General features: G+C 37.6%; 1 protein-coding gene and 1 long non-coding RNA gene across 2 annotated transcripts; one reads left to right on the top strand and one right to left on the bottom strand.

Annotated features, from left to right (window-relative positions):
- Positions 1 to 3: 3 nt before the first annotated feature.
- On the bottom strand, positions 4 to 1,755 carry LOC127622048 (uncharacterized). The gene is made up of 3 exons (XR_007967938.1): positions 1,573 to 1,755; positions 984 to 1,064; positions 4 to 888 (listed from the first exon to the last, which is right to left on the bottom strand). It is a non-coding gene; the product is annotated as an uncharacterized LOC127622048 (long non-coding RNA).
- fbxw5 (F-box and WD repeat domain containing 5) lies at positions 1,742 to 21,861 on the top strand. The gene is made up of 10 exons (XM_052095859.1): positions 1,742 to 1,861; positions 9,302 to 9,497; positions 9,690 to 9,847; positions 11,668 to 11,851; positions 11,937 to 12,085; positions 13,668 to 13,994; positions 15,051 to 15,234; positions 16,177 to 16,324; positions 16,784 to 16,996; positions 19,162 to 21,861. Exons 2-10 carry the CDS (start codon positions 9,311 to 9,313, stop codon positions 19,430 to 19,432), a joined length of 1,821 nt encoding a protein of 606 aa, XP_051951819.1. The 5' UTR covers positions 1,742 to 1,861; positions 9,302 to 9,310; the 3' UTR covers positions 19,433 to 21,861.
- Positions 21,862 to 21,908: the final 47 nt, after the last annotated feature.

The raw sequence follows: 21,908 nt of genomic DNA, 5'->3' as shown, positions 1-21,908 counted from the left end.
AGGAATGAACAATATTTGTTTATTAAGTTTTCTTCATGAACTGAACAGGTTATCAGAACTGCCCGTCCCCTTCGCAGAGTTTACAGGCGGTTCTTCATTACTGTCTGTGTAGGAAAAGAGGATGTCCGCCATGGTATTCACATCTTAAAGGGATAGTTCAGCCAAAAATGAAAATTCTCATAATTTACTCACCCTTATGCCATCCCAAATGTGTATGACTTCCTTTATTCTGCTGAACACAAAGATTTTAGGAGCATATTTCAGCTCTGAAGATCCATACAATACAAGTGAATGGTGACCGAATCTTTGAAGCTCCAAAAAGCAAATAAAGGCAGCATAAATGTAATCCACATGATTAAATCCAAGCGATATGATAGATGGGTGAGAACAGATATATTATTATCATATTATATCAATATTTAAGTAATTATTTACTATAAATTCTTCTCCCTGGCCAGTAGGTGGCGATATGTGGCAAAAACAAAAGAAGAAGAAAGTGAAAGTGGAGATTTATAGAAAAAAAAAATACTTTAATATCATCCTGTTTCTCACACTCACCTATCATATCACTTCTGAAGATATGAATTTAACCACTGTAGTCATGTGGATTACTTTGATGTTGCCTTTGTGATTTTTGGACCTTCAAAGTTTCGGTCACCATTCACTTGCATTGTATGGACCTACAGAGCTGAAAATTCTTCAAAAAATCAATGTGTGTTCTGCAGAAGAAATAATAATTCGTACACATCTGGGATGCATGAGGGTTATAATGAGAGAATTTTTGGGTGAACTACCCCTTTAATGGACGTTTTATTAGTGCATTACTAATGGCTTGTTAAGAGGGGTTGCTCAGTGGAGGTGCCCCAGAGACTGACCATACTTGCTGTCCTGTAGGAGAAGAAAATGCGTAAAAACACTCTGAATTTTTACAAAAACGTTCCTAAACCATTTTAATAACAAAATAATTTCCATGTATTACTTACTGTTTCCTTGTCACCCCATGTTTGTGACTCTTTTTGGAGATGTGAGACATGAAGCCAGCCTCTCAGACAGATAAGAAAGCCCTAAGAGGACATAAATAACATTTCAAATGACATTTATAATCAAGTAGAGTTCTGATAAAGATTGCACAATGTCCAATAGAACTCATCCTCTATATGAATCCTGTGGATTCAATCCACAAACAATCCTGTAGGAATTTCAGTCGTATCTTACTCAATACCTTTATGATATCATTAGGATTATTCAGGATTGGTCAAATTATGACATGCATTCCGATAGGAATCCTGTACACATTCCTTTAGGATTTTTGACCAGGATCATTTTCTTTGCTGCACCATGTAAAATGATATGGACAGTGTCAGCTTTCTTCTACATAGATCCAGTTGGCCCATTAAGTGAAATATATTTAAATTAAAATACAATACCTGCTTATACTAATCATTATACACTTTTATTCAAATTGCATACACAATTTGAGCACTAAACAGAGTAATTATTCTGTTTTTAATAGCAAATAAATTAAAGAAACATTTGGAATGCTAGAGAGCTTAATATCAGGCTTCATCTTACCTCTCATGATTAATCAAAGTAACATAGTTGATTTTTTATTTCCTTTATCTCTTCCAAAGAGGTAAATTCATCAATCTGACACGTCCAACGACACAGCTGCCATCCACACTGTCTGCGATCGACTAGTTTTACTTTAAATCATCCAGCATGTATTATTTACATCGGTGATCGATTATTAGATACTAGAAATTGTGCTAGTCGATTTACCGGAGCTGCAACAAATTGAGGATGAAATCTTTTCCGTGGCTTTAAACGCAGTATTTATTCCACACGTTGCAGCATTTGGCAGGTAATTTATAATATAGTTAAATATTAGCGTGATATATAGTGTCAAACAGCTTGTTCGGTGTATGACGAGCGCTGATAATGAGCTTAGCTTATGTTATTAGCTGCTAAAGAGAATAACACTCATAACAGTGATAAATGAGTGTTATAACAGGGGTAATTTCATTAGTTCAAACAGTACATACTTATTATATACCGCTCTAATGTAATTTTTTTCAAAAGAAAGCGAACGGTTATCATTTTGTCAGCTGTGAATCATAATGTTTATAACGCCTGTAGCATGTGCTATTCTACACTTTAGCTTGAATGAAGTTAAACATAGAACATTATAGATTTAAAATGTCAGCCATGACATGAAAACAGTTGCCAAAAATAACCACCAAAATGTACACACCTTCACACACACACACACACACACACACACATATATATATATATTTTTTTATAGTGTGCGTCCCTAGAAAAATAAGAGATAATGTATTTTTGTTTCATCTATTCAGTCTCATGCTGTTATGCAGTGTTGGGTAAGATACATTGGTGGCCAAAAGTGTGGAATAATGTACAGATTTGGCTGTTTCAGAAGGAAATTGGTAATTTAATTCACCAAAGTGGCATTCAACTGATCAAAGTATAGTCAGGACATTACTGATGTAAAAAACAGCACCGTTACTATTTGAAAAAAGTCATTTTTTATCAAATATAGAAAGGTGTACACTACAGTTTTCAAAGACAAAGGACAACTGGCTCTAACAAGGACAGAAAGAGATGTGGAAGACCAGATGTACAGCTACACAAGAGGATAAGTAGATGCCTCACATGTCCTCCGCTGACAGCTTCATTGAATTCTACCCGCTCAACATCAGTTTCATGTACAACAGTAAAGAGAAGACTCAGGGGTGCAGGTCTTGTGGGAAGAATTGCAAAGAAAAATACACTTTTGAAACAGAAAAACAAAAAGAAAAGGTTAGAGTAGGAAAAGAAACACAGACGTTGGACAACAGATAATTGGAAAAGAGTGTTATGGATCTTAACCTCATTGATCTTTTGTGGGATCAGCTAGACTGTAAGGTGTGTGAGAAGTGCTCGACACGACAGCCACATCTATGACAAGTGCAACAGGAAGTGTGGGGTGAAATGTCACCTGAGTATCTGGACAAACTGACAGCTAGAATGACAAGGATCTGCAAAGCTGTCATTGCTGCACGTGGAGGATTTTTTTTTGAGAAACCTTTGAAGTAGTTTAAGAAGTTTTTTTTCATGTTATTAATGTCCTGAATATACATTGTGATCACTTGAATGCCACTTTGGTGAATAAAAGTACCAATATCTTTCCATAAGAGCAAAATCTTTACATTACTCTAAACATTTTCCCGCCAGTGTACTCTTAAAAAGTAATTAATTACTAACTACTAATTACACCATCTACAGTGTAATTAGATTACTGTACTAATTACATTGTCTGAAATGTAATTTAATTACTTATTAATAATTACTTTCTAAAACCCTTATCAACCTCAACCAGATGAAAAATACAAGTATAGACATGAAACTGTTCTTTTAATTCTTTCAAATAAATCATATAAATGAAATAAATTATTCATGAATTATTCATGAATATTCATGAATATATTCATTATATATTTTCTAATTGAATGCAGCCCTCTTAAATTATTTAGACTTTTAAAACATTAAAGTTCAAATTTAAATTCTCTATTGTTTTATATAGAACTATTATATAGTCTATACAGTATTTAACATAATTATATCTGAAGTAACTGTAATTACATTTCTGAAAAATGTGAGTAATCCCTTACTTTTTCAGTGAAAAGTAAATTAATTACTTGGTAATGCATTATACCCAACAATGATGGTATGTTGTTTTAAAGCCTCATGTTTTATATATTATAGCATTCATTTTAATAATATTAAAATGTGAAAAAGTACAAAGAAATATGATCTATTCTTAATTTTTGCCATAACATATGATAATTATCTGTGTTGTATCAGTGTAAAATAAAAAGTTTATTTCTATAGGCTAATAGAGTTTTTATCTGTTTTTATCTTACATTCAATCTTTGGTAAAGTTTTTGGTGCCTGATTTTACTAAATTCAATGTTTTAATGTGAATGAATGCTGTTTTTTTTTTTTTTATTAAATTAATGAGAACAACTGTGTAGATTTATGTGGGCTATCATATCAGTTATCGATCATAACATAAAATAAGTATCAGCTTTAGTAATCATCCAAAATGTTTATATTGTTGTGTTTCTAGAAAACATTTTATGATAGATTTTATCTTTCGTTTTCAATCCTTTTCTGTTTCCTTTTTTGTTGTTTTGATGCTTTTACAAAATTTTTAATTAGACCACCTGTTGTGTGAAATATGTAAAAAAGAAAATAGATGAATGAAAAAATTAAATTAAATAAAAAAGCAAAACCATATGTATATTTAACCTCCGTGTTAAAAGGCATATTTGATTTGATTTTTTCCCAAAAACTACCACAGTACTTTCCTAAACACCTGATTGTCATAATACACTGCAAAATATTCCTGATTCATGAGATCATTGCATGCAAAATTTAAAGTTTGATTTTGAGGTAACAATCTAATATTTAATAATTTAAAACCTTGCAAATGTATGTAGCTAATGAGAATCCCTGAAATTATCACATGTATTTTGAGACAAAATAGTTATTTGTCGATTTCAGTTTTGTTCAAGGTGATTAAATCAAAAGAATTCCAATTACTGTCCAACAAGGAAATTAAAAGCATATAATTTGGGATAAAAAGCCCCCCTGTGGCAGGAGCTACACTGTTTTTCTTTTGTGGAACGAATAGATTTTTATGAAAACATTTTCAACATGGGCTCAACTTGATTGATCCAATCACAATAGAGATTAATTTGTTTAAAGAATACTCAATGTTATGAGAGGTCAAATGTGATTGAAATGAACAGAAAGTTGCCCAGATGTTTGGTAAAAGGCTTCCTCATTATTATTTCTTTTCACACATATATTGCTCCATCCATCAGTATTCAACAAAAACAGTTGTATTTTTTTCAATGTTGATACACTTTGTGACCAGAAAAAAGCTCATTTTCCTTAAAGGTGTGCCCATTGTTCCCTAATTCCAACACGACATGAACACAGCATAATAACTAGTACTTCTTATACAAACACAACTGTACCAACATTTAAAAAATATATATATATTTAAACATTTCAGCTGATGTGGACTAATTGCTGAGAATTATCGTACTGAAGTTACTACTGAAAAGTATGGAAAAACTCTGAAAAAAATAATTTCCAATCCAACCGGGAAGGATTATATTGTTATGTATATTTATAGGCTTATATTGGCCTTCCTAGCCTGTCAAAGTATCCACCTTCTCCAGTGTTTTCACTCACATTGATGTATATTCTTAGCAGGTAATGTAATGTTTTTGAAGGTATTACATGTGTAAAAAGTGTCCAAAAAGCATGTCGAGACTTCACTGGGTCAAGATGACAGTTTTTAATAGACAGTGCCACACCTGGGTGTGTAGATGACATAAAACGATGGTCTGAGGTTAGTTCCATTGATATAATTAACTATGACAGCCAACAACTGCACAAGTTGAGCCTGAAATAAATTTTTACACTAAATAACACTTAAATTGTTGTTGTTCTCTTCTGAATCGAATTCTCTTCAGGAGACCCATTAAGGTGTTTTTATATTCCTTCAGACTCGACTTATACAAATGCAGGTATCTCCTGACCTCCTCATACATGCGCTCCTACTGATACCTACTGTTGTTGTTTTTACCTTCATCTCCTGTTATTTACTTGCGATTATCTCTTCTAACATGTATTCTTGACAGCAACGGGTCAAATGTGAGTGTTGCCACCTTGTGGATCCACTAATTCGTGCAAATAATTCCAGGCGCGCACACAGTCTGCGCGTTCAAAGAGGCGTGGTTAAAAGAAATTGGGCTGTGCGCGTTCAGTGCTAGAGCACTCTGTTGATGACAAAATGTCACGCGTCATTTACATCAGACCGAATTATACTTTGGGCTTTAACTGGTTTTCTGAATTAATTGGTCATAAAATTTGATCACATCTTCATAAAAATCACAAGTATAGACAAACAGAATGTGCTTAACTAACACACAAACTATTATAATCTTTCATGTCTTTATTGAACACATCCCACTAAACTTTCACAGTGCTGTGGAAAAATTAAGTGAACCTGTTGGATTTAATAACTGGTTGATCCTCCTTGGGCAGCAATAACCCCAACCAAGGGTTTCCGGTAGCTGCGGATTTGACCTGCACAATGTTCAGAAGGAATTTTGGGCCTTTCTTCCTAACAGAACTGTTTCAGCTCAGTTATATTCTTTGGATGTCTGGTGTGAACAGCTCTCTTGAGGTCATTCAACAGCATCTCTATTGGGTTAAGGTCTGGGCTTTAACTGGACCACTTCAAAAGGTGGATTTTCTTTTTCTGAAGACGTTCTGAAGTGGACTTCAGTGTTTAGGTTCATTGTCCTGATGCATCACCCAATGTCTACTACTGAGCTTCAGCTAGCACACAGCCACCCTGACATTATCCTGTAGGATATCTTGATAAACTTGGGAATTAATTTTTCCCTCAATGATAAGTGGTTTAGGTCCCGAAGCAGCAAAGCAGCCCCAAATCATGATGCTCCCTCCACGGTACTTCACCGTTGGGATGATGTTTTCATGTTGGTATGTGGTGCCCTTTTTACACCATACGTAGTGCTGTGTGTTCCTCCCAAACAATTTAGCCTTTATTTCATCAGACCACAAAACATTTTCCCAGTAGAGTTGGTCTTTGGCAAACTTCAGGCATGCAGCAATGTTTTTGTTGGAAAGCTGCAGCTTCCATTGTGGTGTCCTGCCATGGACACCATACATGTTTAATGTTTTCCGTATAGTAGACTCATGAACAGAGATGTTAACCAGTTCTAATGATTCCTTCAATTCTTTAGGGTTCTTCATTGAGCATTCTGCAGTGTGCAATTTGAGTCATCTTGGCTGGATGGCCACTTCTAGGGAGAGTAGACACCATACTAAATCATCTCTATTTATAAACAATTTGTCTAACTGTAGACAGATGAATATCTAAGCTCTTTAAGTTAATTTTGACGTTAAGCGTCAAAATTCGCTCTGGCTGCCCTGCCTTCAATGCTCAAGGACGCTTGTGGATGCTCTGACGTAGTTGAAATAGGCGGCAACGTTTGTTCAGAATGCTTTGTTTTAATATCCAGATATGTCGACCATTTACTTTTTGCCGACCGATCACAAGTAGCGTATATCCTCATGAACTCTTTAAAATGTGAAAATAAGAAATCGATCGATGGCAGAAAGTAATTAAAATTATAGTTGTTTGTTATCAAAATAAAATACATTTGTAATAATAACTGTGGTCTTGGTTGTTTTATATCCCTGTAAGCAAACAGGGACAGATAATATATTACTGGGAAACCCGCCACGGCAATAATTAGTTTCTCCTCCATTTTATCTTCAGAACTAATGTTTGGTGGGAACCAAAGTTTACACTGTTGTGTTCTCTAGACTTCGCTAGAGCGGAGCACTTCTATATTCCAATAGGTTGCCGCCGAACCGCGTCACAGCTCATTACCATAATGTTGACTGCACTTGAACTTTCATCTGATGCCCACACCGCCCAAGACTCGCCGCGCCGCTTCTCGCCGCCGAGAGACGCTGGCTGTCATTGAAAATGAATGACTTCCGGTCGATTTGACGCTCTCGCCGCCTCTGGTGTGAACGCATGGTAACACTTTCTAGCTTTATGCAAAGCAACAATTCATGATCATAGGTCTTTTTTTGCAAGGCATTGCGAGGACGTGAGCATATGCTGCTTGTGAATATCAACTCAAAATATTTGAGGGCTTTTTAAAAGTCAAAGTAGCACTAACCCACACCTCCAATTTTGTTTCATTAATTGGGTGCCAAGTTTGCCAACTCCTGACTCTAATTAGCTTTTTGTTATGTTGTACGCTTAAGGGTTCACATACTTTTTCCAACCTACACTGTGTTTGTTTGAGTGATGTATTCAATATGTACTAAATACAGTAAAATACAGTAATTTGTGTGTTCTTAGTTAAAACGGATTGTAAATTAGATGAAGACAAATTTATACCGAAATTAAGGTAATTCCAAAGGGTTCACATTCTTTTTCTTGCCACTGTATGTGATGAACTCTAAAAATAAGCATCTTGGCGGAGTCGGAGAGATGAGTGTTACTGACTGCATCATAATTCACAGCTGTCAGATCTTAAATTAGAAAGAGAGAAAATGAGAGGGCTGAGCCACACTTGTAGCTTTTTCTCATCCAGTTGAAGTGGAACGTATGGACAGGTAGAGAATGTCATTGCTATTCCTGGAGAATAGCTTTGTACCAATCATACCAGCAGTGAAGCTGCGAGTGGACTAGACTAGAAGCCCACACTAGACAAGAGACTTCCTGTGTCCAGGAATCTGCAAAAGCAAGTTTGGCAGGTTCAGAGCATTGAAACAGTTCTTTTTATCTCCAACAATGTCTGTTTTCATGAGATGCACTACACCATCAGGCTTTTTCTCTGGCTAAAGCCCTGTTCACACCACCAGCGACTTTGTGGCTTGGTGTCGCTAGACTCTGCGATCTGTGTCGCTAGTGGCCATTCCTACTGTTTGTCGCTGTAACGTTACTGGAGGACTGCACGTCTGGCCATAGCTTTTGAAAATATGATCATGGATGACACCTAATACCGTTAAAATTAAGATATCATTACAATTTGACAAGGAATCAGTTATCTTGTTTCTAAAATGTACATTCTGCAGTATAGTAGAGTGTTTTATAAGATGTGCAGCAGTGTTCAGTGCATTAAATCATTAACAAGATGATCAATCTATCATGAATGAATGAATCAAACTCACTCGGAATGCAGACAGTTTCTGACATGCTTTTCAATGCATCATTGTTTAATTATGTCCTTGCATGTGGTTACAGACAAGTAAAAATCCCTCACAATGCTGAAACTTCTCCATCTTGCCTGCACTTGTCTCCAGTCTGCCAGAAGACAGATGACGTTACTTAGCTCCTCTGTCTTCACTCTCATTGGTAGTCGATCTCGAATGTCGCTCGTCATTTGCATAAAGTTGAAATTTTCTCAACTCGTCTTGTCCCTCTCCACAGCGATCTCTGTCACCAACGGCCACGACAGCTTGTGTTGCATGAAGTCGCTGTGCTCTCATTAAAAATGAATGGGGTCTGGTCACTGCCTCGTGCGATGCCACTGGCAGTTTGAACAGGGTTTTAATGAAGAACGCTTTACAATCTAGGAATTCTTCATTCATTCTGTCCTCTGCTTATCAAATAAGAATGTAATGCTGACATGTTTTGACTGATGATAGACATTGTAATTTTCTGTTCTCTCAGGATGTCAGGATGGCAAGTGGCCCTGGCTTGCCGGACAGCCTGGTGCTGGAAATCTTCCTGCATCTCCCTCATAAGGCAGTGCTGAGCGCTGGACTCACCTGCCAACAGTGGTCTGCTGTATCACGGGACGAGTTCCTCTGGAAGGAGCTCTTCTACAACTATTACCGCATCCCGCGATCTGTGCCCCGCCATCCAGGTATTGATAAATCTTACCAATTTAATGTGAGCAAGATGCTATGATTCAAGTTATTTGAGTTTGTTTGTTTTCTTAAATATTTACCTACCCATATACACACATTTATAATTCTAACCTGAAATGTTGAATTAAACAAAAGTTCATGGACATGTTGTATGCACTTGTACTGACGCGTTGCCTGCATGTGTGCAGCGGCTGTGTCATGGTACAGGGAGTTCAAGCGGCTGTACGACTGCATCCCCTGTGTTGAGGTTCAGACACTGAAGGAGCATCATGATCAGGTGCTGCATCTGGCCTTCTCTCATCGCGGACACCGCTTCTCATCCTGCTCCAAAGACTGCACTGTAAAGGTGACTACTTCTAACAATTAAACAGCTTCAAAAGATATTTTATTATTTCATTTCTGAATTACAAATAGTTACAGACTGTTTACGATTAAAGGGATGGTTCCCCCAAAATTCATGTTGGACCTTTATGACTTTCCATGAAACACAAAAGATGATGTTTGGCAGAATGGCAGCCTTCGTATACTCATGGTGAAGTGCTCGTTCGTTCTTCACTCAGAGCCAAAAAGAAGTTTGAAACAGCTGAGCCAACAATGTACTGTTTGCGAACATTCAGAGGCGTTTAGAGGAGCCTTTAAACATGAGGACGCACAAGACTACATGTTAAACCTCAACTAATTGGCCATTACAATGTGTTATCAATGACTTCATTTCTCATTCTATGAGTAGAATTCACACAAGATCAGTAAAAGAAGCTGTTTTAACCACTCAGTGATGATTTCAATTAATAAACTGTATATGCAGTAGATTATGGGCCCTATTTTAGGAGCACTAGCAATAAGTGCAGCACTTTGCCATAAGTCATAGACGCAAAGCCAATGGGCATGGCTAGGATGTTTTGGTATTTTCATACAATCATGCTCTAAGTCTAGACGCAAGTGGGTTTGGCGAAATTGCGTGCACAAAGCGCTAATGGGCTTGGTCAAGTGCACTTTAATTCTGAGGTTCTTCTCCGGCACCGTCTGCATCCTATTATATTGTCCATTCCCTGTCAAGCACCAGCAATATAAACAAAGACAGCACATTCATAAGAAGTTGGTAGTGTAAATGGACTGTATACAATTAATTATCAGCATAGAAATATGGACTTCTGTTCTTGTGTGCATTAACTGCATCCTTGTTGAATGTTTGGCAAATTTCTATGACAGTGATTCGCTTCTTTTATACGAATGGAAAACGCGATTCTGATTTAGATTCATTAGACTTCATTACATGATAGAGAATGTAACTATTATTAATAATTTTAATCTACTAACACACAAATCATGGATAGTATTTGTAGTATTTAGGATTTTATTGGAACGCACTTCTTATACGCATTGGACTCAAGATGGCGGCGAGTATGGCTGCTGCGTTGCGAGCTCCGACACAACACTGCAGTTTATTGTTTGTTTTGTTTACATTTTTTTTGTCTTGGATGTTGCCTGCCTTATTGCATACGATAGACAAACGCTTTTGGACATTTGTTCTGCAATTACACACCAAAACCGGACTTCAAATTCCTCAGTGCCAACCCGCTGTTTACAAATGCGCCAGCGGAGCCCTTTGTCTGGGCTGCCCCGCGTCTGGGCTGCCCAGCCGCGGAAACGTAGAAGGAAAAGGGGAAAAAGAGCCGGCGTACTCATCAGAGTAAGACGTCGCGCAAATCGACCCCCGCTACCCAGTATACTACTGGCAAATGTTCAGTCTCTGGACAACAAGTGCTGAGAGCGCGGATCTCTTTCCGACGAGAGACGAGGGACTGCTGCGTTATCTGCCTTACAGAAACCAGGATGTCTGCAGAGATTCCAGACTTGGCCATCGAACACGCGGGGTTCTCCGTGCACCGAGCGGACAGAGCGAAAGACCTCTCAGGTAAAAGCAGAGGTGTATGTTTTATGTTCAAATCATGGTGTGATCAGAGGAACGTACGTTTTATCAAGTCTTTCTGCTCTCCTGATCTGGAATATCTCATGCTTCACACAGGTTAGCTGTTTTGAACCACCAGAACGTCAAAAATCCTGTAATTGTCTGATTTGTTACATGGGCCTCATTGAAGGCTAGTTCTCTCCGTCGTTGTCACAGTGTGTGCAAATGCTCATAATGCGTGCTGTGCTTTTTTACAGCTTTGGGACACGGAGCAACCAGATGGCAATATCTCTTTGGTTCACAGCTCCAGCATGCGACAGTTTAACTGGGGCTACACTCAGTTCTCCCAGTTTAATGCTGATGACACCCTCCTGCTGGTGTCAGGAGTTTACCTGGGCCCGCATCACTCATCCTCTGGAGAGATTGCAGTCATCAGTTTAGGTAGAGAGCATACCCATTGATACCCACAGTTACTTACCATAATAAATCGATTTCTGATTGACCTGTTGTTGCTATGGATCCATAGAGAACTTCACTCTGTTGTCCCGTGTGAGAAATAAGCCGTATGACGTATTCGGGTGCTGGCTGAATGAGACTCACCTGATTTCTGGTAACCTGCACTGGATTGGCAACATGACCTCGTGCTCTGTGCTGTGGCTCAACAAAGCTTTCCAGGTACACATGTGTTTAATTCTTATGTGCTCTCATAGTGATGTTTTTAGATTTAGAATTTTTTTTTAAAGTGTTACATTGTGTATGAAGTACTGTTGCAGGGCATCCCAGTATCCAAGCCTTAAAATATTGCAAAAGTTCTTTAAGTTACAATTTTTTGCCACACCAAAACTTTGATGTGAATCAGTGTCTGCAGTAATATAAAATAATACACAAACCATATAATGACGAACAAGTCTGAATTCTAATGGTTTCGTTTTCATGATGGAATAAAAGAGGCCATATCACAAAGAAATCACATTTTCTTTGGTCTTTGAATATGAAAGAGTTTACACTATGAAAACATTGAGAACCATGAGAACTTTCTCCCCAGGCCAAGATGACCATTTATCGAAACTATGCCACAGAAACGGTTCATAAATTTGGAAACCGAAAAGTTAACATTACCACCAGGTAAATATAACGATTTTCCAATTAAACAGGATCTTCATTTGAGCAATCCCAATATTGATTCTTAAAATTACAAGATTGATATTTTACTCTACATCAGGGATGCTCATCACATTAATCGCCATCGGCTAGTACATAGCTACCTAGAAAACAGACGCTCGTAAAATATAACCAGATTTACCAACATGATATATTCTCTGGTTAACATTTAATGATGATTTATTCCATTGAAAGAATGTATCTTTATTGGAGAGTGTTTAAAGTTTAAACTCGCCTATCTTGAATCTCATCTGGAGTTGACTTTTAACTTGAGCGTGAGCGTACAGAATGACGTGTTTTATGTGCGAAACTAGAAGATTTTGCCAATATCGGTAACTAGGGTGGTGGAATAGGCTGATAACCGATTAATCGGCCAATAGTTTTTAAAATCGATTTCTAGAATGTTAAAAAAAGTCTTAGTCTTTAATAGTCAAAAATGAATAAAATCCCAGATGCTGTTACTGTTCAACCAAAATCCCAATAATCAGACATTTTTTTAGATTTGGTTCATAATGTGGGACTTTTAACTATAAACAAGCCTGAAACACAACATGGGCTCTAATGTCTAATAAAAGTATGCATTGAAGTGAAGATGAAAATATGGTCATTGTCAGTAACTGGGTTTCCATACATGTATTTTTATGTGCATTTTGGGAACGCCAAGATGTGAATAACATCTCAATTGTGCACAAAAAACCTAAACGCTTACTTGAGGTGGATATGTTTTATATTCAATATGAAGAAATGCACAAACTATGATGGAAACACAACAAACACACAAAATACATTTTTTATTTATTAGGAATACAAGGTGCACATGAAAGATCATGTGACTAAATAATTAATTGACAACAGGACTAATCGGAGGACTAACCACCATATTTGAAATGTTGCTCTGGTCATCCTGAATAACGATGTCCTGAAAATCCAATCCTGCAATGAGCTTGAGGAGCAAATATGTTGAATGCAAACTTGAACTGTGCTAAAGAGCAAGTTTATTGACACTTTTGAAAAATATTTAATATAATTTTGTTGCTGTTACATAAAGTTTTGCTACCCAAACTGCTCACTCAGTGTTGTCATTTTCCATTTCCAGGACATTGAGTCAGAAAACGTGAATGTGGTGAAACGTCTGTTTAAGATCCAGAACATCAACGCCAGCACCATCCGTACAGTGATGGTGGCTCACTGCCGTCGGCACGACTCTCCAGACCTGCTGCTTGACTATGAGGCTCAGTCACAGGCTCAAGCTCAGGCCCAGAACACACAGCAGCACCAGCCTCTGCTGTTTGACCTGGGAAACACTGATAGTGAAGAGGAGCAGGATGAAGATGAGGACGAGAAAGTGGATAAACGAGGAGACAAGAGAAGCTTTGTGCATCTGCCCTCATCGAACCCACCTGGGTTGCAGCATGTTATACATGTAAGAACTGTTGACTAGGAGTAATTGGAGCTCTAGCATATCTCATGCGTGACATGCTTACTTAATATGACAATAATGTGTTCTTTTTGTGAAGATAAGTCTGCGTAAATCTCACAAAAACATGTCCAGGTCACATTTCACCACATAGCGTATAGATGCTGACTACCACACCTGGAGTCGCTAGCTCGAATCCAGGGTGTGCTGAGTGACTCCACTCAGGCTTCCTAAGCAACCAGTTGGCCCAATTGCTAGGGTTGGTAGAGTCACGTCGGGGTAACCTCCTTGTGGTCGCTATAATGTGGTTCTTGCTCTTGGTGGGGCACGTACTGAGTTGTGATTTGATGCTGCGGAGAATAGCGTGAAGTCTCCACACGCACTAGGTCTCTGTGGTAACGTGCTCAACGAGCCACGTGACAAAATGCATGGATTGACGGTCTCAGATGCAGAGGTAACTGAGATTCGACCTCTGCCACCTGGATTGAGGCGAGTCACTACGCCACCACGAGGACTTGGAGCGCATTGGGAATTGGGCATTCCAAATTGGGGAGAAAAGGGAAGAAAATCAAAAAAAGATCACTCATTTTATATCCTTAATTCAGCTCCCCTGCGAACAGATTCCAAAATGTAGGATGGCATGGAAAGACTAATTTGTATTTGAGGAAAGCTCTTCCTAATTGGTTATATTTAGGTTTAAGGGGAGGGTAAGGTTGTGTTTAAGTGTGCACGCCCTATACGTAGCATTTGCCGAATTAATAATTTGTGTTTCAATGTCTTAAAGTTAGCGTACCTTCCCCAGAGGCTGTCATAAAGAGAGCCCCATTTAAGATTCAATCAGTGTCCCGCCCTACCTTTTTTTCTTGTTGATTATCATGTTTCGCTTGGTAATTGGTAATGGGTCACAAGGATCGTTTTTTTTCTCTCAGATACATGATGACAGATTAAACTTGATTTTTAATAGTTTTAATAAAAAGTGAGTTGAAAGCATCCCTTCATCAGTTGATATATATGGCCTGTTTTGTGCACATTTATTTATGTTTCTTTATTTTTTGCGATTAGGGTCGTCAGAACATAGCAGCTCGTGAGCGGGAGTTGGAGACGCGGGTGGCCCAGCTAATGGGCAGCAGACGCACCAAAGCTCCTGATCCAAACTTGGTGTCTCCCTCTGCTCCTGGAGAAGGAGAGGACAAGACCTACCTCCTCTTCACCACCGGCAGCCTTACCTACTCCCCTCACCAGATAGGTGAATATCTGTTTGTATCACAAATATGTCAGTGTTCATCACAGCCTCAGATGGTAATTGCTGACGGTAGAGATGTTTACAGCTGGTTCTTGAATGTTTAGATGGTTTCAGCAGATCAGGTAGAGGATGAAAGCTTATTCCACCACAGAGGAGCAGAAAGAATGATTGTGACGAGACCACCAAGTGCTGCTCACCAAATTCAAGCAGTAAATGTTGTTTTGAAGCTTCTCTATGTAAAATCCCAGGCCGAATTCTCTTCCCATTCTGCCCCTGCCCAGGTTCCTGGCTGTGCTGGTTGGAATTAGTATTGATGAATCTAGATTAATTGTGAGTTTGTGGTCAACAAACGGGTTGGCAGGGATTACCTAAAATTTGGTCTAGGCAAGATTGACTTTAAGGTGGTCCACTGCAAAAAATGATTTCCCTCTAAATTTATCTAAACATTCTTTATTTACTTGTCAAGCTGAATGGGATAAGATATTGTCTTGTTTTAAGATAAATCTGACATAATTTAGTGAACTTTAGACTCAAAACAAGAAAAATGGGGTAAGCAAAATAAACTTGTTTACTCTTTAAATTAAGTTTATTTTTCTTACTCCATTGGCAAACAGTCTTTTCTTGTTTTAAGCTTGTTTTTCTTGCTTGAGGACAGCCAATCAGATTAGCACTTATTACATTGAGTACTTTCTTATTTTGTGTGTAGTATGCATCAGAGAGTTTGTGCCCGACAATGGTTGGTCAGTGGGCATGCCTGCTGAGACTAGCAAATACACACGATATCATTTAGCACATCTGCTTTGTTCTCAGAGTTTGTTTTATTTACCCCTAAAATACCCCCAAATGTCACGTAAAAAACTGTGTTTGGTAAATTATAATTTTTTCTGTGTGTGTGTGTGTGTGTGTGTGTGTGTGTGTGTGTGTGTGTGTGTGTGTGTGTGTTAGGTATCAAGCGGATAATGCCTGATCAGATGACGACGTGTGGGCCTGTCTTAGGAGAGGAGCGGAGCACAGAGGAATTCTTTGACTCACTTGATCATGTGATTGACATACATGGCCACATCATTGGCATGGGCCTGTCACCTGACCACAGGTAAGTGCTGTACAACAATACATGACTAACATGCAGCTGTTCATTATAAGCTTTCATTTGACTTTGTATTAATGCAGTTTACTCAGCAAATTCATTTCCACATTTAGATTCTTTAAAGTGAGATAAATCATTTTGAAATTTTACAATTGTGATTTTCAGGCTTGGAGAAGTCATGGAAGTTGCTTAAATCTTAGAAAGATGTTAAGATCTTATGGAAAGTTATGGTAGTTGAGGTTCACAGCATGTGTGACTCACAGGGTGGCAAATGTTACTTACTTAATAGAATTGGTACACAGCATGTGTGACTCACAGGGTGGCAAATACCTGTGGTACCTTAGATAAAAATGGAAATCTGCTCCAGCAAAATAATACTGGAAAGGTCATGGAAGTTTGTTGGTCAAGGGGCGTGGGAACCCTGCTGAAATCAGGGCATTATTAATGAAAAATGGCCTCGTACAGGTACTTGTATGTGAACAGTCGAGCATGGCCGACAGGCTGTGTGATCTCTGACCCCATGTCCCCTCCACCTATCGCTGAAGAGATCGACCTGCACGTGATTGATCTGAAGAGTCTTCGAGAGGAACGCCGCAGCCTTCGAGCACACCGTGCCTTCACACCCAACGATGAGTGCTTCTTCATCTTCCTTGATGTCAGCCGGGACTTTGTCGCCAGGTAACTCACAAATCCCCATAACAAACACGTGGTTTTCACAATGGTAATGGCATAAAGCATTATTGGGGTGTGTTGCCATTTGAAATAAATAGTATTAAAGTGTCTTATCTGTTCAATAAGAAGGGTTAACCATGATGTTTAAAAGAATCAGCGGCCAGATTCGCGATCATTCTTCTTAACTACCATTTTCTTTTGAATTTCTAACTTAAGAAAAAAAAGTTACGAATATTTTATATTCCCGAAAAACTTCTTAAGAAAGTTCTTATCTTTTTTTCTTAAGAAAAAACATAAAAATTCTTGTAAAAAGTTCTTAAAAATCATCGTAAATAACATTAGGATAACCTCACAGTTGTTCTAAAGGGTAAGATATTTGATGAATTAACAGGGTTTTTCATGGGTCTAAAGTTGCAATGGGCTGTTTATGTAGAAATGTGATTTTAGACCAAAAAAACTATTATGGACTATTTAAAAACAAAAGACTATTTTGGGTTTAATGATATTTTTATTTTCAGATTTCAAGCCATGTCAATGTTATCACCAAATTCAAACAATAAATGTTGTTTTGAAGCTTCTTAATGTGGTGACCAATCATGCTAATTCAAACGGATGTGCCGCATATAACACTCACGCTTCGCAATCTTTAGAGTTCATAGTCTCAGCTTACTAATGTTATAATTATTATGTTTCTGAGACTTTCTTTTCTACCCCATCCACATCCCTATCAGAGTTGGCCACAGCGGAGACAGCCTCGGTCACCCTTTCCCATTTAGTCACCTCTTTCTGATCTCTTACAGTGAATATTACATTTTATTATACAGTTGTAATATATTTTAATTCAATTTCAGGCATCATTTTGAATCGTGCTTTTATTATGACGAGTGTTTTTTGCGGGAAGCTTCTTTTTTTCTGGATGAACAATTCGCCACATGGTCCAGAAGACTTTTAAGTCATGTCTGAAATCTCATCTCTTTACTCTGGCCTTTGAGTCAGTTTTGGACTGTTTGTATTTTAGATTACTGGTGTTTGTGTTTGTGTATGTGATCATTTTGAAATGGTATGTTTTAAATTGTATTTCTGTGAAGCTCTTGGCACTACCGGTACTGCAGAAACACTTGTATCGTTACATATTTTTATTTTAGCATTGACTTGGTACCGAATTCCACAGAATGTGTGTAAGATGAGCTTTTAAATTTGAGTGTGAAAAATTGCATGCCAAAAATAAGGGGGTTTAAGGGGGATGAATTTAAAGATGCAACTTTTCAGGGTTTTAACATGCAAACTCTTAAGAGTTAAGGCCACCCCTAGTTAAAAACACAGCAAAACACGCACTGCTACCGATAAAATATATTAATATTATTTTCCAATTTCAGTGACTTTTTTTTAACCAACATCGGTCCTGATCATAACTACCTAATATTCATTCATTTTCAGGATTTTAACCCTTTAAATGCCAGTGCATTTACATAATGCCACTGTTGTTTTTACACACACACACACACACACACACACACACACACACACTTCTCAATACACACATACAAAACACACCCATCCATAACAACACACCCACAACATTTTAGCTGCATCATATATTCAGTTGGCCTGCAGTGCTCAATAACACAGCAAGCAGAAAATAGGAAAAAAGCATGTATTTGCTCCATAGGCTAAACATGAGAAAAATGGCTCCATCTGGTGGAAAATATTAAAAATAAACATTTTGAAGCCAGGGCTCCGAAATGAAAGCATAATATCATAGAATTCATGTTTTTATACTTCAATGGCACTGGGATCACATATTGCCCTTTTAATGGGTTTCATTTTGTCCTTAAGGTCCTGAGTGTCACTATTTTGTGAACATAGTGTGTTATAGATGTATTATAGAGACTGAGGTTGAAATTTAAAAATTATACCCAAAAATACACACCTTTGGCAAAATTTATTGCGTTGGCATTAACACAGCCAAAATTATTGAAAAACTAAAATGAAACAAACAAAAATGTCCCGAAGGTCCCACAAGGGTTAAGTTATTATTGCTTGATGTTCAAATGATCTCTGAATGTTAAAATGCTTCTTAATTCTAAAGTCAAAGTGTTTCAGTACTTAACATAATTGCAGCACCACAAGTTTGCATTCTCTTCTAATTAGTGTAATTACTGTGTCTGCAGTGGTGCAGAAGATAAGCACGGTTATATATGGGACCGGCACTATAACATCTGCCTGGCGCGCTTGCAGCATGATGACGTGGTGAACTCAGTGGCCTTCTGCCCAGCGGACCAAGAGTTGCTACTCTCCGCCAGCGACGACTCCACTATTAAAGTGTGGCGCTCACCGCGCATGATGCGACTCGACCAGGCCCCCTCACGCCCCCCTCGGGGTCACAAACTGCTCTCCACACTACTCGGCCACAGACGTGCTAATCTAAACGGTAAACCCTGACCAGGGCCCTGGCAGACATACCGCAAGATGGTCACAGATGCCTTGAAACAAGACACTCCATGAGAAAAGGGACACTTGTGAGGTTAAGAAAGTGTTGGGAATGTTTGACTGGACTTCTAACTTCACTTGGCCCTCATGCAAGATCGGTGACCGCAACGCCCTTCCGAAAAGATGGAAAGCACTCTTCACGAAAACAAATGAGTGCTTTTTGATGTGGATATATGACAAAAATGGCACTTCGACAGCTATATTCGTTGCTGGGTGGGTGAAAGATGCATTTAGCATGACAGTGTTGTTTAAAAGATGGATGTTAGCAGGATATGTGCAAAGAATTTGAAAACACATTCAGTTAAAAGATCATATTTTCATATACGTGCGTCACGAGTGCAGTCGTACATCCTTTTAACCAAGTTTTGGGGAGTGTAATGACACTTGTGTTTGTACTTTTCTTCATTCTGTTTTTTACTATGTTTATTTTTTGTTGTTTTTAAGTAGATCCAAGCTTGACAACCCAATGATGAGAAATAGGAGAGCATGGTCAGAGTCTTTAGTCCACATTAACAAGCAAATGCACAACAGAATTGTGAGTCACGGTTGTTTTATTTGCGGTCCAGTTCTACAAAAAGGGCGATTAATCTTACTGTGATAACAGAATGAAAATTCAGATGTTTACCTTTAAGCTACCCATCCAAGTCATTTTATTTGCTCATGGTTTTCTTTTATTTTTCAAAAGCAGAGACTAACTTTAGTGGCCTCCAAAAGAAAAGAAACGTGCACTTTTGTAATCTCAAAGAAACAAATGCATCGTCTTTGCATTATCATGCGGTTATTATACAACGCGGCCGTTTTGCAGTTGTCTTGTGTTTGCATATTTATTTTCTACATCTAGTATGACTACTAAGAATTACAAAAGCAGAAAGAACTCTATCAGGTCAACCGCAAGTATTTCATTCGACATTATATGTTTATAAATTCATGACAGTTTCACTAAGTTAATGTTTTTGAGCTCCACTAATGTACAGCATTTTCATACTATACAGAATCAAGGAGCTTTTCCATTTTATACCCATAAACATTTATTTAAACCCCAGCACTTTGCCTTACTGAATCATAAACTAATGTTATCACTTATTTTAAATATTCAGCAAATGTGCTTGTTTGTAATAACCTCAGAAGTCATTGTAAAATGATGAGAAAGATCCCCATGCCGTACATATGTAGTATGTAAAGCTCAGCTGTAATATCGGTTTCTTTCATTTCGACGGCGTGCGACTTCATGAATCTCTTCCAATTCGTTGTTTGGATCCTTGTGATTTTATTTGTGCACATAGAAATTTACATTTTATCTGTAATAATTTCAGTTGGAGTTTAGACTATAGTGTACAGCAGAACGTTCTCTTAGTTGTACATCATTGTGGCAATTGTTTTATAGGTTAACACTTGTGTTTTTAATAAACCTAATTCACAAAGTATCATTTTCTTTATATCTTTGACTCGAGGTTCGAACGCCTCATGTATATTCGAGTTTCCCAATTGCCTGTTACTAATTCCCATCATTTCATTTTGTATTGTGGTGTACAAATTGTTTACCCCATTAAACAATTTTTCTTTTTTCAGATAGCAGTGTTTTTTGTTTGATCAATTCCTATAATTTTTTTTATAAAGTTTCCTTAAGCAGCTACAAAATGTCTTGTGTTACTTATATACAGGGTTGTGAGGGTTACTTTTGAAATGTATTTCACTACAGATTACATGCTGTTAAATGTAGTTTGTGATGTATCCCGTTAGATTACTCAAGGTCAGTAATGTATTCTAAATACTTTGGATTACTTCTTCAGCACTGGTAGATTTTTTTCACTTTTTTTGACTATAAAAACTCTGTCAGTACTGTAAGACAAAATACATTCTCTGAAAAACCAAAATATCTTATACAGTGTTGTTTCTAAAACAAGATACATCAAATTGAGCTTGTTTTAAGGATTTTTAGATATTTCTACAGGAAAACAATAAAAAAATTATTACTAGCTAACATGTATTTTCTTGATAAAAATATGATCATATCTGGTAACGTGCATGTAAAATGGCTAGAAATAGCATTTTAGCTTAGCGTAAAGCTGACAATTTAAACAAGGTTTATTTCTATTTCTTCTGCTCCAAACGTACTTCAAACTTACTTCTCTGTCTGCTCGTATGAATGTAACACATCATAAGAAAGTGTTTCACCGCTGTTCAAATGCACTTTGGATTGCATCATTTATATGAATAAATGTTTTCCTTCTGAAAGGACTAAATATTAAATGAAACAAATTACAAAAAATGCAAAGTAATCTCTTCAGTAATCAAAATACTTTGAGTGTTACTGTACTCTAATTACCAATTATTTAAATTGTAACTGTAGTGGAATACAGTAACTTATATTTTGTATTTTAAATACGTAATCCCATTACATCCATTACTCCCCAACCCTGTTTATAAA

The sequence above is a fragment of the Xyrauchen texanus genome, chromosome 3, assembly GCF_025860055.1.
Source record: "Xyrauchen texanus isolate HMW12.3.18 chromosome 3, RBS_HiC_50CHRs, whole genome shotgun sequence".
Classification (NCBI taxonomy): domain Eukaryota; kingdom Metazoa; phylum Chordata; class Actinopteri; order Cypriniformes; family Catostomidae; genus Xyrauchen; species Xyrauchen texanus.
The sequence above is the reverse complement of the archived record's forward strand: the minus strand, read 5'-3'. Positions and strand labels throughout refer to the sequence as shown.

Bases quoted from the DNA above. Each gene is read 5' to 3' on its own strand.
- fbxw5 (XM_052095859.1), top strand. From the start codon at position 9,311: ATGGCAAGTGGCCCTGGCTTGCCGGACAGCCTGGTGCTGGAAATCTTC. The intron at 13,995-15,050 runs GTAAGAACTGTT...TTTTGCGATTAG, and splicing joins GGTTGCAGCATGTTATACAT to GGTCGTCAGAACATAGCAGC. The intron at 15,235-16,176 runs GTGAATATCTGT...TGTGTGTGTTAG, and splicing joins CTACTCCCCTCACCAGATAG to GTATCAAGCGGATAATGCCT.